At 39.7% G+C, this 14,310-nt stretch overlaps 1 protein-coding gene across 1 annotated transcript in view; it reads left to right on the forward strand.

The window, feature by feature from the left end:
• The first annotated feature begins 2,672 nt into the window (after nucleotides 1-2,672).
• The window catches only part of LOC139716358 (calcium-activated chloride channel regulator 1-like), a 28,308-nt gene continuing 16,670 nt past the window's right edge, over nucleotides 2,673-14,310 (forward strand). Inside the window, exons 1-3 of the mRNA XM_071627904.1 lie at nucleotides 2,673-2,810; nucleotides 11,579-11,852; nucleotides 12,881-13,173. Of these exons, the coding sequence (XP_071484005.1) occupies nucleotides 2,673-2,810; nucleotides 11,579-11,852; nucleotides 12,881-13,173 (705 nt within the window). The remainder of the gene's footprint in view (nucleotides 2,811-11,578; nucleotides 11,853-12,880; nucleotides 13,174-14,310) is intronic.

Raw genomic sequence — 14,310 nt, forward strand, 5'->3', positions numbered from 1 at the left:
TTGATCTTTGATATTGATCGGAAACATAGGTTTCCTACCTCTTTTGGTATCATTTCAGAAATTTCCCTATGTTTCACATCTAATTTCTCATATCATTCGTAGTTTAATCAAACTCATGCAGTTCAATTCATTTCTGTTTCCAATACCACAATTATTCAATGCATATTTTGAACAGCTAGCTAGAAGTATTTTGTTGGCAGTTTAAACATGAGCAAAATGAGCATCTTCGCATTATGTTTCTTCCACTTTTTCGTATTATTTCATGAATTTGAAAAACTACGCAGTACCCGCTGCATGCTATTTAAGAACCAGAACTTGCTTTCGGGCGGAAGCTCGGTGGTCTAGTGGAGATGACGCCTGTCCGGTGATCAGGAGGTCGTGGGTTCGAATCCTGCTCGAGTAGGGCCTACGTACGCCCATTTTTTTTAATTTTAATCATGGCTACTACTAAAAAGACTGATCAATTCGGTATTTATTTACGTCGATGTAGGACAATATTTGTCAATCAGGTGTTTTTTTCCATCTCATTCCATTTCATTTCTTTTCATTTCATTTCATTTACTTCAGCAAGGCACATGATTCAAGCATGTGTGTTTTACACACACACACACACACACACACACACACACACACACTCTCTCTCTCTCTCTCTCTCTATCTGTCTGTCTATATATATGTATATGTATATTTAACACATGACGATAACAGTGTATTATAATATTATCAAATGTCACTTTTCGTATTTCATGGAGTTCAAAATCATTCAGGTTGCTGGTTGATGACCAAAATGTTAAATGAAAATAACTTTTTAACAACCTGTCATGTGACAAAGTTTGTGAATTTACATTTCATTGATATAACAAAGGTGTTTTTTTTTTCAAAACTTAAACTCACATTGTATGTTTGTTCGTTTTGTTAGTTTCAACACGGATAGATATAACTCATGGTGTCAGCTGAAATGAGTATATTTGTTATGCATATACCCTAATTCCATATTGGTAAACATTGGGGAAAAATGAAAGTTTAATGTATATGATTATGGTAACCAAAACAAATATGTGCAATTGATTAAGCTAAAATGGAATGACTACTTATGTTAAGTAATTGTACAACGAGAATGATAATTACATATTTAGTGTGCTGTTAACAAAATAACAACAACAAAAAGGAGCATAGCCATGAAAATGGGAAAAGAGTAACAATCAAGGACATAAGCAGAACTGATTCTTCGTTGGATGCCTGAGAGTGCTGTTTCTTTTCGTCTGTTATCAACCAATGTATTAATGATGAAATGTCATAATAATGATATCGTAATAATAATCAAATTAAATATTTGATCAATATCTTACCTATAAAGCAACTTGAAGTTGCTTGTAGTTTATTTACTCACCATCGGTAAGCTTAAATGATGTAATTACTATCAACGATCTTCATGCAACCAAAGCACTCAGTTGATCTGCCCCCCGCCCTTCCAAAAAAGGGGAGAAAATTAGTGTATATTCATGTAGATATACGATACATATACAACACACACACACACACACACACACACACACACACACATAGTATGTATAAGTGCATATGTGGGCCCCGCGTGTGTGTGTTCTCTTTAGTGTGAGAGCATTTACACAGAGTTATTACTGCATATATGTTTGATTTGCTTGTGCACATGCCCAAATTCAGAATTTCATATAGCTCTTTGTGTGTACGTCATAGATTAAATTTTTCAACTCAAATGGAATGGACATTATTAAGGAATAGAAGGAATTAGTGCCATCCTATCGTTACGCTATATGTCTGAATTATCGCGCATGTGCAGAACACCGTTTTTAGCCTAAAAAGCGTAGCAGATCTAAAGCTCGATATGTGTCACCTAATGAGGGGAAATTTTGTTAGTTTTAAATCGTGTTAAATGTGATTGGCTTAGTTAACTTTTCTTCTTCGTCAATCGTGATCAAAGTCGAATGACGTTGTTTACTCAGTCAAAGATCGTCGTTAAGGATGCTTCTGACATAGTAACATTATCCTACACAACAACATACGACACATTTGTCTACCGTGACAGTTACAATATTAATGTCTTTCATTTCTTCTTACATGTTTTTCTTTTCACAGGGAACAATTACAAATAAGTCTATCAACATATCTCGTTACTATATCTACAACATATCAAAAGGAACAATTACAAATAGGTCTATCAACATATCTCGTTTCTATACCTACAAACATTATACAGTTGCTTAAAACAACTTTGGTATCATGCATGTAAACATTTTTATCATCAGTGCTGTTTTGCTGGAAGTTGTATTCTAACGGTTCGACGCATGCACTGTGAACAGCAAGTTCTTCGATATCTGGGTTTTTGCAAAGGGTTAAACAATAAACATTTTTAGCGATCCATTTCCTCATTGCTTTCGCAGTATGAATATGCTTGAACTTTATTCTTTACCAATAGATTACGTATCTTACTATGTGTCGAGCCGACTGCTCAATTATACCGCTTGAATTTGTGGAAGAACACGAAAGTATCAAGTTCCTGAAGATCGTCATTGTTCTCATCTTCATTGCGCCATTCGCTTTCGTTAAAGAATTCCTTGATAAATCTCGCATTTTGTATAGTTAAGTCAAGAAGAGGGATGATTTTGTGGCGTTTTGCTCTTCTTTGCCTTTTAATGGCTTCCTGGATGTTTGCCAGGGGCTCGTGCGAAGACAAAAACGAAATTCATCTTCAGAATGGGAGATACACCAACATTCTGGTCGCCATTGATTCCGATGTTGAAGAAGACGACACACTGATAGAACATATAAAGGTTTGAGTTTTCACTTTTTCAGTACATGTATAAAGATAACCACGAACACGCTAATGATAGACGTTTCATTGGAGTCATCTCTTTCGATGTTCATATGAAAGATATTTTCGTTTCCTACAATATTGGACATTTTGCTTATAGGCTGGTGTACAAGAACATAATTATTATGCTTAACTATATAATCACGGTTTGGGGATTGTAGTACTGTATATACCAGGTAGTTAGTTCCTTTGTCTTTTTAATTGCGCTGGTCAAAGTATATCAAGTAGCTTGATAAACAATACAGCTTACGTAAGGTTCAAATTGGGTACGATATTTCGATCCTTTGAGTCGATGATGATATGAGTTTGTTTTGAAGAGAAAGGTGGTTTGTGGTGGATTCCAATCAGTGTCCATTGTTATGAACTAAACCGAAAGATTATACTTTATAAGCCTTATAACTACATTTACAATTATGTTCCAAATTCCAACCAAATAATGCCTGCATTGTATTATGCACCTCATCAGTAGCTCTATATTCTTGATCTTCACTTGCAGACTAACTTTTTGAATGTATCCAGTAAGCAATATCAAAATCAGTCGTGTCAAACGTAACGAAAACTAAATTTGAATTAATCCTGTGAATTGCCCCCCCTTTTTACCTCATAAGGAAATCTCCAGCACAGATAGGGAAGGAGCTATAGGGTATAACGACATATGTCAGAAAGTACAATTCTTATTTATATATGAATCACATTTTGCCGCCAAGCGTATGGAAATCGTGGCAGTGGCAGTGGTTAGGGTTGTGTCTGCCAGACAGTTGTTATAATGAATTACAAGTGACTACTATACATCGTCGTGAAGTAGAGTTTTCGGATTTACTGGGTTTGATATATATATATATATATATATATATATATATATATATACATATTGAAAACTTTGCTCAAAGTTCTCACTATTTAATATTATTTGTTTCTGGTCAGTTTTCCCTCTCTTGTTTCAATATATATATATATATATATATATATATATATATATATATATATATGCTGGGAGGAGAGGAATATTTCTTGTCAGACTGAAGACCAGACAGTTGTTATAATGATTATTATAAGTGACCACTACACTTCATGCAGTGTAGTAATAGGGGTTTCGGTTTTACGGTTCGCTATATTAAGGGGGGGGGGGGGAGGGGAGGGGAGGGGCAAATCTTTCTTGTCTGCAGACCCAGTAGCGTAGGGATTCATGGTTGCCGGCCCATCAAGGTACATTTGAAAAAGACGAATAGCACCGTGATACATATTGTATATACAGTGAGCATCGAATCGTATGGTTGATCCCAGTCGAGATTTTCGGCCTTTATCGTGTACTTTAATACGTAGACATCAGTGGCAGTACACACTTCGTCACGAAGGTTGCGTTCGAGCGCTCTAAAGGCCCCCTCACACCTGAGCGAATTGCCTGAAATATGACTTGCGATGGCTGGCGAAAGGCATTTTTGGAAAAATCGTTTTCAATGGTAATTGATAGTAAGTCATATCTACCCTTCGTGTTTGGGTTCGTACACCTTCTGAACTAACAGTTGCGATTATTCAAATTCGCACGGGATTTTTGAACATGTTTAAAATTTCCCGACGAATTGAAAAATCGTCTGTCATTCGCATCTCTTATTTAGTCTGCGGTAATCGTTCGTTTATCGTTCGTGTGCTATTGTCACGCATAGTCCCTCATCGCGCTTTTGCCAAGGTGGACCGATCTCGAAAGAACCCTAAACGAAGCAACACGATGACTAAATATGACTTGCGCATAGAAACGAAGATACTATGACAAACGTATTTTCGCTTGCCATCTTCTATGTGAAGGGAAACTAAGATTGACTTTTACTAAATTTGAAAGGCGATGCATACACGAAGGCAAGTCTAAGAGATACTATGACAAACTATGGATTGCGAAGTGATACGAATACGAGCGAATGACCTGACGAAAAAATTGGCGAATGCTGAGCTGCTCTATGTGACCAGCTACTCACCACGCTACTCATATATTTTTATAAACATTCCACCTGAAATTTTTAAAGTTTCTTCAGAAAAATGGAAGATGCAGCCCGCCTCAGAGTCCAGTATTTACTGGCAATGGCTCAGAATGATATTATACATCAGCAGCTGAACCTACACCAGTTCATCAGAGGCCGCTTCAGATGGAAACGAGGCTTCAGACGACGTCGTATCTGGAGAAGGACGTGGCTGAACCCTGCCAGAAGAAGGGCTTTTGGAATCTAGGACCAGCTGTTGGTTGAGCTCCGAAGAGAAGACCCTTCGACTTTCAAGAAATTTCCCTGCATGCCCCCTGAACTCTACGATGAAAGCCTGGAGAGGGTCAGAGGAAGAATCAGGAGGCAGTACACCAGGTACAGGGAGCCGCTGGAAGAAGGTCTCAAGTTGGCAGCTACTCTCCGTCATCTTGTGTCTGGCACCAAGTACTCCGACATGCAGTATGGGTGGAGGGTGCCTGAAAACGCCCTATCTGTAGTGGCCAGGGAAGTGTGTCAGGCCATATGTGACGAGTATGCAGATGAAGTCATGACAGCCCCTTCAACCCCTGATGGATGGAAACAACTTGCTGGTGGATTCTACAAGCGGTGGAATTTTCCCCACTGTGTGGCAGCCATTGATGGCAAGCATGTGGCCATCAGAAAGCCTCCTCTGTCCGGCTCGCTATGCTGCAACTACAAGGGCTTTTTAGTATAATCCTGTTGGCTATAGTGGACAGTGACTACAAATTTATCTGGTGCGATGTTGGTGGTAGGTATGATACAATAGGGGAAAGGGGGTAGGTCGAGTCAATTTAGGGGTACGTCAGATTTGTTATCACCTCACCTCAATTGTTACTGTTTCAATATTCATTTTTTTTTTGCTAAAATGATAGCAATTGGGGCAATTCATTTCAGTTTTTGCTTGATACCTTTTTTCTTCTTCAAAAACGTGCTTTAAGAATAATCAATAATACTGGATATTTATTTCACACAAATGATCTTTTGTGTAGAAGCAAAAATCTGAAATTGATTGATTGATTTTATTGTTATTATTATCATTATTATGATTATGATTATTATCATTATTATTTTATTTGGCAGAAAACATGCAATACGTAATCAATTACAAAGCTCAAAACAATCAATCAATCAATACAATAACACAAAAATACCTAAACACTGAATGCACCTGACAGGGCTGCCAGGCGTTGGGCAAGTTAACTAAATAATTGTAGTCCGCGGACCGCCCTAACCTATATCCCTTCCAGATGCATCCAGCGTTACAGATTTCTGTGCCACTGATTATCAGAAAATATTCATAACTGTACTTTCTAAAATCTCTTGCAAAAAAATACAAACTATGTAAAAATTTGTTTCATTATAATGTTGGTATTTTTATGTATAAATTTTCAATTGATGAGCTTCCTGATATTTTTGCACCTATGTTCATAAGAAATAACTCTCTTCATATCTACCCAACTCGTCATCGTGATGACTATCACCTTCCACGTACTCGCTCAATTTTTGCGAAAAAACATTAATGTTTACAGTGCCAAAAATACTGGAATCTTCCGGCTGATTTTACTTTTATCTTTGACGTCCTTCAAATGTAAATGTTGCGTAGATGATTTCTCTGGCCGCACTGAAAACTGGACTGACCTGGTCGCTTTTATACTCCCCGAAGAGCGCACACACACATATACGAGAACGCCTGATCTATATTCTTTCGTCTTCGTTTCCAGTCGCACGCCATATCAAACCATTGCTCATTGTTCGTTCGTCTTATCGGGTCATATCAACCCTTCGCTCGCCTTCGGCCGCAATTTACTCAAAGAAGTGAACCGAAAAATCGCTATCCTTCGCATGTCATATTTATCCTTCGCTTACCGTTCGTTAATCATATTTGACTTTAGTTTATAATCGGATGATTTGAAGGCAATTTTATTTGAAATCGTTGAATTCGCGCGCATTTCGTGCGTTTTTCCCATTCGTCCCCCTTCGTCCCCCTACATTCGCTCAGGTGTGAGGGGGCTTTTAAGCGAACCAGAGCGAACCAACTGAACCAAAGCGTACCGTACCGAACTGTGCCAGTTTTGGAGCGTTCGAGCCTTCTGGAGAGAAAGCGTACCTCACGGGTTATTTTTAGAAAAGGTCATACATGTTTGTAGAAAGAATGCCATCCACCTGGCACTTGAACTACTTACAGCTGTCCCGAACAAAGAGAATTATGTATTTGCATTGTAACGTATGCGCCCATACGCGCATGCTTTACAACGAACTTTTGGTACGCTTTGGTACGCTTTTGGAGCACATCGGGAAGTGGTCCACTTTTGGCTCAGTACAGTACGGTACGGTACACTTTAGGAGCGTTCGAACGCTCCTCTGGCGCTGGTACGGTACGGTACGGTACAGTTCGCTTTAAGAGAGCGCTCGAACGCACCCGAAGATTCTCGAATACATCCGAACTGGGCCAGCCTTCCCGCCTAATGAATCCCTGCTATCAACCGGGTCTTTGATGTTCTCAGCAGTAGGCCCTATACTAAATTAAGATACGAACTTCGACATACTCATGCGCGATCTTCCGAGTTACTGCCAATAAATAGATGATAAATGATATATGAATAAATGATAATTGATCAACATTAAATCATTACTCAATAATCTGCAACATTCAGAGTGTAGGAAGCTCGTCTAAAAATCCTCTGAATTTTCTCTTGAGAAGAATCTGTAACCCCGGTAAGTAGAAATTCTTAAAGACGCATCTTCCCTATGACATACTTTTGATGGTGTCTTATATTACAGTTATTATCAAAGTCCTTCTCGCTCTCGTGGAATGGCTATAGAACAGAGCAATGGATGGATCCATTATGTCAGACCCACTGGCGTAGCCAGGGGGGGGCGATGGGGGCGGTCGCCCCCCCCAAGATTTGGACCGGGGATTTGGGAGGCGGAAAAAAAAAATGCGTGTATATCTGTATGCATGCACATGAAGCGGGTCTCCTTTGCAACCTTTCATCAAATAAGATATTTTTTTGAATATTTCACTAAAAGTGTGCACCAGATCGTTGAATTTCAATTCAAAATATGCAAAATCTCTCGTGCTTGGGAGGGGGATATCCCCCTCCCAAACCCTCCCCCTCTGTGCCTCTTTCCCTAGCTTAGTACACTTTTTAGATTTGCAAAAAAAAATATGAATAATTCTGAGTGCACAAGACTTATCACTTATATCCCGAAAACTCAAGGTTCCCTCATGTATAAGGGGAGTTTCCCCTTTTAATCGACCCTTTCCTCCCTCAGTCCCGCCCCCCATCAGTTGTTTTGTGTTGTTGTTTTTTGTGATTTCCCAAATGTTGATTCCATCAAATATGCGTATACGAGATATCTCAATTTCAACCTTAAAAAGGCAAAAGCTCCATCGGAAGGGAAGGGTGGAGATAACACTCGCCCACGCCTTCTCCCTGCTCGCCCGCCCCTCCCCCCCCCCTTTCGCCATGCATAGAAGTAGACTGTGGCTATACCAAGATCGCTTTATTTCAATTCTAAAAACGCAAAAGCTCCGCGAGCGGGAGGGGAAATCCCCCTTCCCCTAAGCTCTACCTCACTAGACTTTATACATACACACAGATGGTGCACATTCGGAATAAGAGCTAAATTCCGTGATTTTAACACTTCGATGAAAAAGTATTGCACCAAAAATGTGCACCAGATCGCTGAATTACAGGTCTGAAAACGCAAAATCACGTTCGTGTGGGAGGGGATATGCCCCTATCTACACCCTCGTGTGCATGCTTTTTCTGTTTGATTGCTGAACAGACAGCGTTCATGATATTCAGTGTAAGAATTAATACAAGAAGATTATCTAAATGATACCATTTTATAGGCAAATATTGTTCAATAATAATCTACACTAAAATATACTGCAACCTTAAACAAGTGGGACTGTTTCAACTCGTTAAAACATGCAAAAACATGCATCAAATTGCACCATTTGCAACATCAAAATGCAAAAAGTTCTTACCGTGGGAGGGGGACACCCCCTCCCACACCCTCCCCTCCCCCTTCGCTCGCTCCGGTCGCTCGGGTTCAGTGGCGTTCATGATATTCAGTGAAAAGAATTAATACAAGAAGTGTATTTAAATCATACCATATTATAGGCAAATTGTTCAATAATAATCTACAGTAAACAATTAGTATACTGCAACCTCAAACAAGTGGGACTGTTTCAACTCGTTAAAACACGCAAAAACATGCATCAAATTGCACCATTTGCAACATCAAAATGCAAAAAGTTCTTACCGTGGGAGGGGGGACACCCCCTCCCACACCCTCCCCTCCCCCTTCGCTCGCTCCGGTCGCTCGGGTTCAGTCGCGTTCATGATATTCAGTGAAAAGAATTGATACTAGAGTGTATTTAAATGATACCATTTTATAGGCAAATTGTTCAATAATAATCTACACTAAAATATACTGCTACCTTAAACAAGTAGGACTGTTTCAACTCGATAAAACGCGCAAAAACATGCATCAAATTGCACCATTTGCAACATCAAAATGCAAAAAGTTCTTACCGTGGGAGGGGGGACACCCTCCCCTCCCCCTCGCTCGCTCCGGTCGCTCGGGTTCAGTCGCGTTCATGATATTCAGTGAAAAGAATTGATACTAGAGTGTATTTAAATGATACCATTTTATAGCAAATTGTTCAATAATAATCTACACTAAAATATACTGCTACCTTAAACAAGTGGGACTGTTTCACGTCGATAAAACGCGCAAAAACATGCATCAAATTGCACCATTTACATCATCAAAATGCAAAAAGTTCTCACCGTGGGAGGGGGGACACCCCCCTCCCACACCCTCCCCTCCCCCTCGCTCGCTCCGGTCACTCGGGTACAGTCGCGTTCATGATTCAGTGAAAAGAATTGATACAAGAAGTGTACATGTATTTAAATTATATCATTTTACAGGCAAATTGTTCAATAATAATCGACATCAAAATAAACTGCTACCTTAAACTAGTGGGACTGTTTCACGTCGATAAAACGCGCAAAAACATGCATCAAATTGCACCATTTATACAACATCAAAATGCAAAAAGTTCTTACCGTGGGAGGGGGGACACCCCCCTCCCACACCCTCCCCTCCCCCTCGCTCGCTCCGGTCACTCGGGTACAGTCGCGTTCATTATTCAGTGAAAAGAATTGATACAAGAAGTGTACATGTATTTAAATTATACCATTTTACAGGCAAATTGTTCAATAATAATCGACATCAAAATAAACTGCTACCTTAAACTAGTGGGACTGTTTCACGTCGATAAAACGCGCAAAAACATGCATCAAATTGCACCATTTACAACATCAAAATGCAAAAAGTTCTTACCGTGGGAGGGGGGACACCCCCCTCCCACACCCTCCCCCCCTCGCTCGCTACGCTCGCTCGGGCTCGGTCGCTTCGCTCCCTCGCAGACTAACCGCCCCCCCTAAGATGAAATCCTGGCTACGCCGTTGGTCAGACCAATCAGACAACGCTACGTTTTTTTAAAGTGAGGGGGCCAGTTTATGGAAACAGGGACATCGATTCATTTTGAGGACGGAGGAGGGAGAGGCATTATTAATAACAGTTAATCATGTCCCAAAATCCGCTGACAAGCAAAAAAAACACCAAAAACCAAAAAACAAAACAACAAAACAAAACAAAACAAAACAACAAACAAACATAAAGGGAGCGGGGCTTAACATTTTCTGATGACATTTACGGCGTTAATCGGCTAACAAGCAAAACGAAGAATAAAGCCTTTGCACTTTTGGATTCCTTTTCCTTACTGACAATCTTCACAGTTTTTGATGCCACTCCTCTTACAACCTCGGTTCCTGACAGGCAAGTGAATAAAACCTATGTTTCTGCCAAAAAGTGCCCCCCCCCCTTGCACCGGCCTTGCATCGAGCCATCAGTGGTCGATAGGTCCAAACGAGAGGTGACGCGCTCGCGATTTAAAAGGGTGGTATTCGTTGAGATGGGAATTGAGTTTTAAAAATTCTTGCGAGATACTAAGAAACCACTTTAGGGCATACGGTTTTAAGAGGCACTTAAAGTTTATTTGATCCAAATCGGTTTTGAAATGGCTGAGATATCCACCAAAAAAAAAAAGGTGGTGAGGTGGGTTCCTTCTTTCATTAGGATCGCTTTGTTTACCTCAGCCATTTCAAAACCAATTTTATCAAATTAACTCTAAATCCCTCTCAGAATTACATGATCTTTCATAATTCATGAGAGGTTTCTCATTATCTCACAAAAAGTTGGAAACCTGAAGCTCCATTTGAGCAAAAACTTTGATCCTTTTAAACGCTAACATCAGCATAAGGGCCTGTCAAAAAGGCTAGATGATGCTAAGAATGATTTTTACAACCATCGTGATTCAGTTGTCATGGTCCTTATCATCCAATTTTGTCAACTGCCCCTGATTGAGTTTCGTCTGTTTGTTTGGAGTTAGAGCGGTTATGGGAGGGATCTGGAGTCCTTTACAGCAGGCTGCACATCTATCTGTGTACATGCAGATTCACGATGACCATGCAATCTTCTTATGACCCTTACGGACGAGCAGTCGTTCAATGCTTAGATTGCCCGGAAGATTGCCTCACGGCATTTCAACTTCGGTCAATTGAAATGCAATAATAATAATACTCTATGATTTTTGGTTCGGTGAGGAGAGACAACTTTCATGACAAGTCTTATTCCTGATTTATTTCATTAGGAAACCTTTAAGAAAGGTTCAGGGATTCTCTTCACTGCAACAAAGCGAAGACTGTACTGGAATGAAATAAAAATTCTCGTTCCCATCACATGGAGTAGAAAACCCGACGTCTACGAGACGGCCACCTACCAGTCGTTTGGGAGCGCCAACATCCGGGTCATAGAGGGCGCTGCTAGGGACCCTTCGGTAACGAACCACGCCAATTGCGGGGACCAAGGGCTTGATATGACGCTTACATCCGGGTACCTCCTTCAGAATGTTGACATGTGCATGGGTAAGGGAAACGTTCCGAAAGTACCTCTTTGTTCCGACGCAACGTTGATTGTTTCTTTGCCTAATTGCAGATTCGGTTTTGATAATCATTGCCCTTTCGTTAGCTGCGATTTGTGTAATTACTGCATGTTTTAAGGAGACAATCAGTGACTATGGAACCACTGATGAACAGAACTCTGGTATTTTACGGTTTTTACCAATTGATCAGGAGTGACAAGTCGTTGTGAATTGTTTGGTTGTATAGATTCGGACAACAGGAGTGGGATGGGGAGGGGGCTGCAGCCTCACTTTAGAAATGAGGGGAAGATAGACGAAGGAATAAGAACACTCATGATTACCTAGATTCTTCCAATTTTACCAAGGAGCTTCAAGCTCCTTGATTTTACTGGAGGGCCGGGGAGAGGAGGAGGTAGAAGCTCCTTATGGTAATATCAACCTCTGACCCTCCCAGCTCGACTGCCCCCTCCCCCCGCAACACACTTCCTAAGAATGTAGAGCGGCCCCTGTTTTGTCAAGACTTAAAAAAAAAATCATTACACATACAACATTAACGAATTGATAACATTGTCTACAGACATATAAAATAAAGAGCAAAAACGGAAACAGCTAAAGAAAGTATGCAATATGCAATAATTTTGTGAATAGAGGGTGGGAGTGAGCTGGCATAAAAAAAGCGACAGAGAGGGAGAAGGAGAGGGAGAGAGAGAGAGAGAGAGAGAGGGAGACAGAAAATCCTTAGCATAGCAGATTCATTTTATTTTACTCTGTTACTTTTTTGGAAAATGATATTTATCAAAAATCCTTATACTTGTAAATAACAAAATACAAATTTTGATGTGGTTTTTGTTTTGGTTAAGAAAGCGACCAAAGAACAAAATAAGGTCTTTATTTTCAGAAATGGATAAACATTCTAGTTCATTGCGCACCATGGCTTACACAGTATTCAATGAAACAGAACATAACATCATGGTACTGTATCATCAAGATTAGACCTGCGTTTCTGATTTTTTTTTCTTGTTTTTCTCGCAGGGAAAGCAATGGTCCGGGAATGGGGCCGCTTGAGATGGAGTCTCTTTCCCGAGCATTTCACCGGCTCAGGCGATGGGGAGGCAAACCAGTACGAGTTGAACGGTCGCTATGAACCGACAAGGTGTTCGCGTGATCTAACTGGCGATATGAGAGATGGGAGTGGCAAACGGTGTCGAGAGAATCCTAATGGGTGGGTGCCCGAAGAGTGCGTATTCGTACCCCATCCCAGCGACCAAACGGCCAACGCTTCTCTGCTCTTTGGTCACTCTGTTGGTTCTCAATGCGTAGACTCTGTGAGTTGAACATTTTTGTAATCACTTCCTTATACCAAGCAATGACTCACATTACCCCTGCATAAGTTCTCTGTAAAGAATAGGACGTTTTAAGTAAAAACAAGGCTTTGGTTGTGGTATCATTTTAATTTATTATGACTTTAAAAATCAGGCTCCTTTTCAAAACATTAAAATTCAGGTAGATATTTAGTGGAATCATAATAAATTGTGTGTGATAATAGACACGTGTAAAATACATGGTGAAACTGTCTCTTACCCTTTGATGGCAGAATATTTGGTTATCATAGTGGCCGATTTAGTTAAGCAAATTTCTGATGAATGTTTGAAAATTATTTCAACTCTTTTTTGTCAATCTCGCAAATTGTTGAAGGTAACCAAAGCCAAAGCACGTTCTTATTACTGTGGGGGGGGGGGGGGGGTATGTTAAAAGGTTACTTTACAATTATTTGATGATGATAAATGAAATTACAAATACAAGAATGCAAGGAGGGGTCTCACTGTCTATGCAATGATGTATTTGTTTTTTAGTTTTGTAGAAAGTAAAGAAAATGTGAATGTTTGTTCACGTAGTGGTATAGAGTACAGTAGTTAAACGTCCTTTACGCCTTGTTTTGTAAACATGTTTATTTGTATCTGTTATTTCACATGTACATGTACATTATCACTTATATTTTTGTATTCATATATTGTAAATATGTTTGTACTCTCATACCCCGAGAGGGGGTCGATAGAGTCAATAAAATCTTACAAATCTTACAAATCACTCAGCAAATGAAAAGAAAGTAAAAACTTTTTCGGGGTAATATTTCTCACAGAAAATCTTGGTGAAAATCAAGGTATTTGCGCCATATTAAAGGATATCTGATTGGCTATCAACCTACCGTAGGTCAATATATAAGGAAACTTTACGCATGAGCGAACATAACGGCCATTCGGTTTTTGTCCTCCAAGGCACAAAAAAAAATTGCAAAAATTGACATATTGCCTTTCATTTGCAAAATAATGTCATCTAAGATAACAATGATAAGAAAAACCAGTTCAACACAATGAGAGACATGAATGAGATAACAAAACTAAGTTCTAATTCTCTTAATTTTTTTTTATAACCTTACACAAAAGCGAAGTGGGATACTGAAG

The sequence above is a fragment of the Diadema antillarum genome, unplaced genomic scaffold (genome assembly GCF_040938485.1).
Source record: "Diadema antillarum isolate AM-2024a unplaced genomic scaffold, OU_Dant_1.0 scf00000064, whole genome shotgun sequence".
Taxonomy (NCBI): domain Eukaryota; kingdom Metazoa; phylum Echinodermata; class Echinoidea; order Diadematoida; family Diadematidae; genus Diadema; species Diadema antillarum.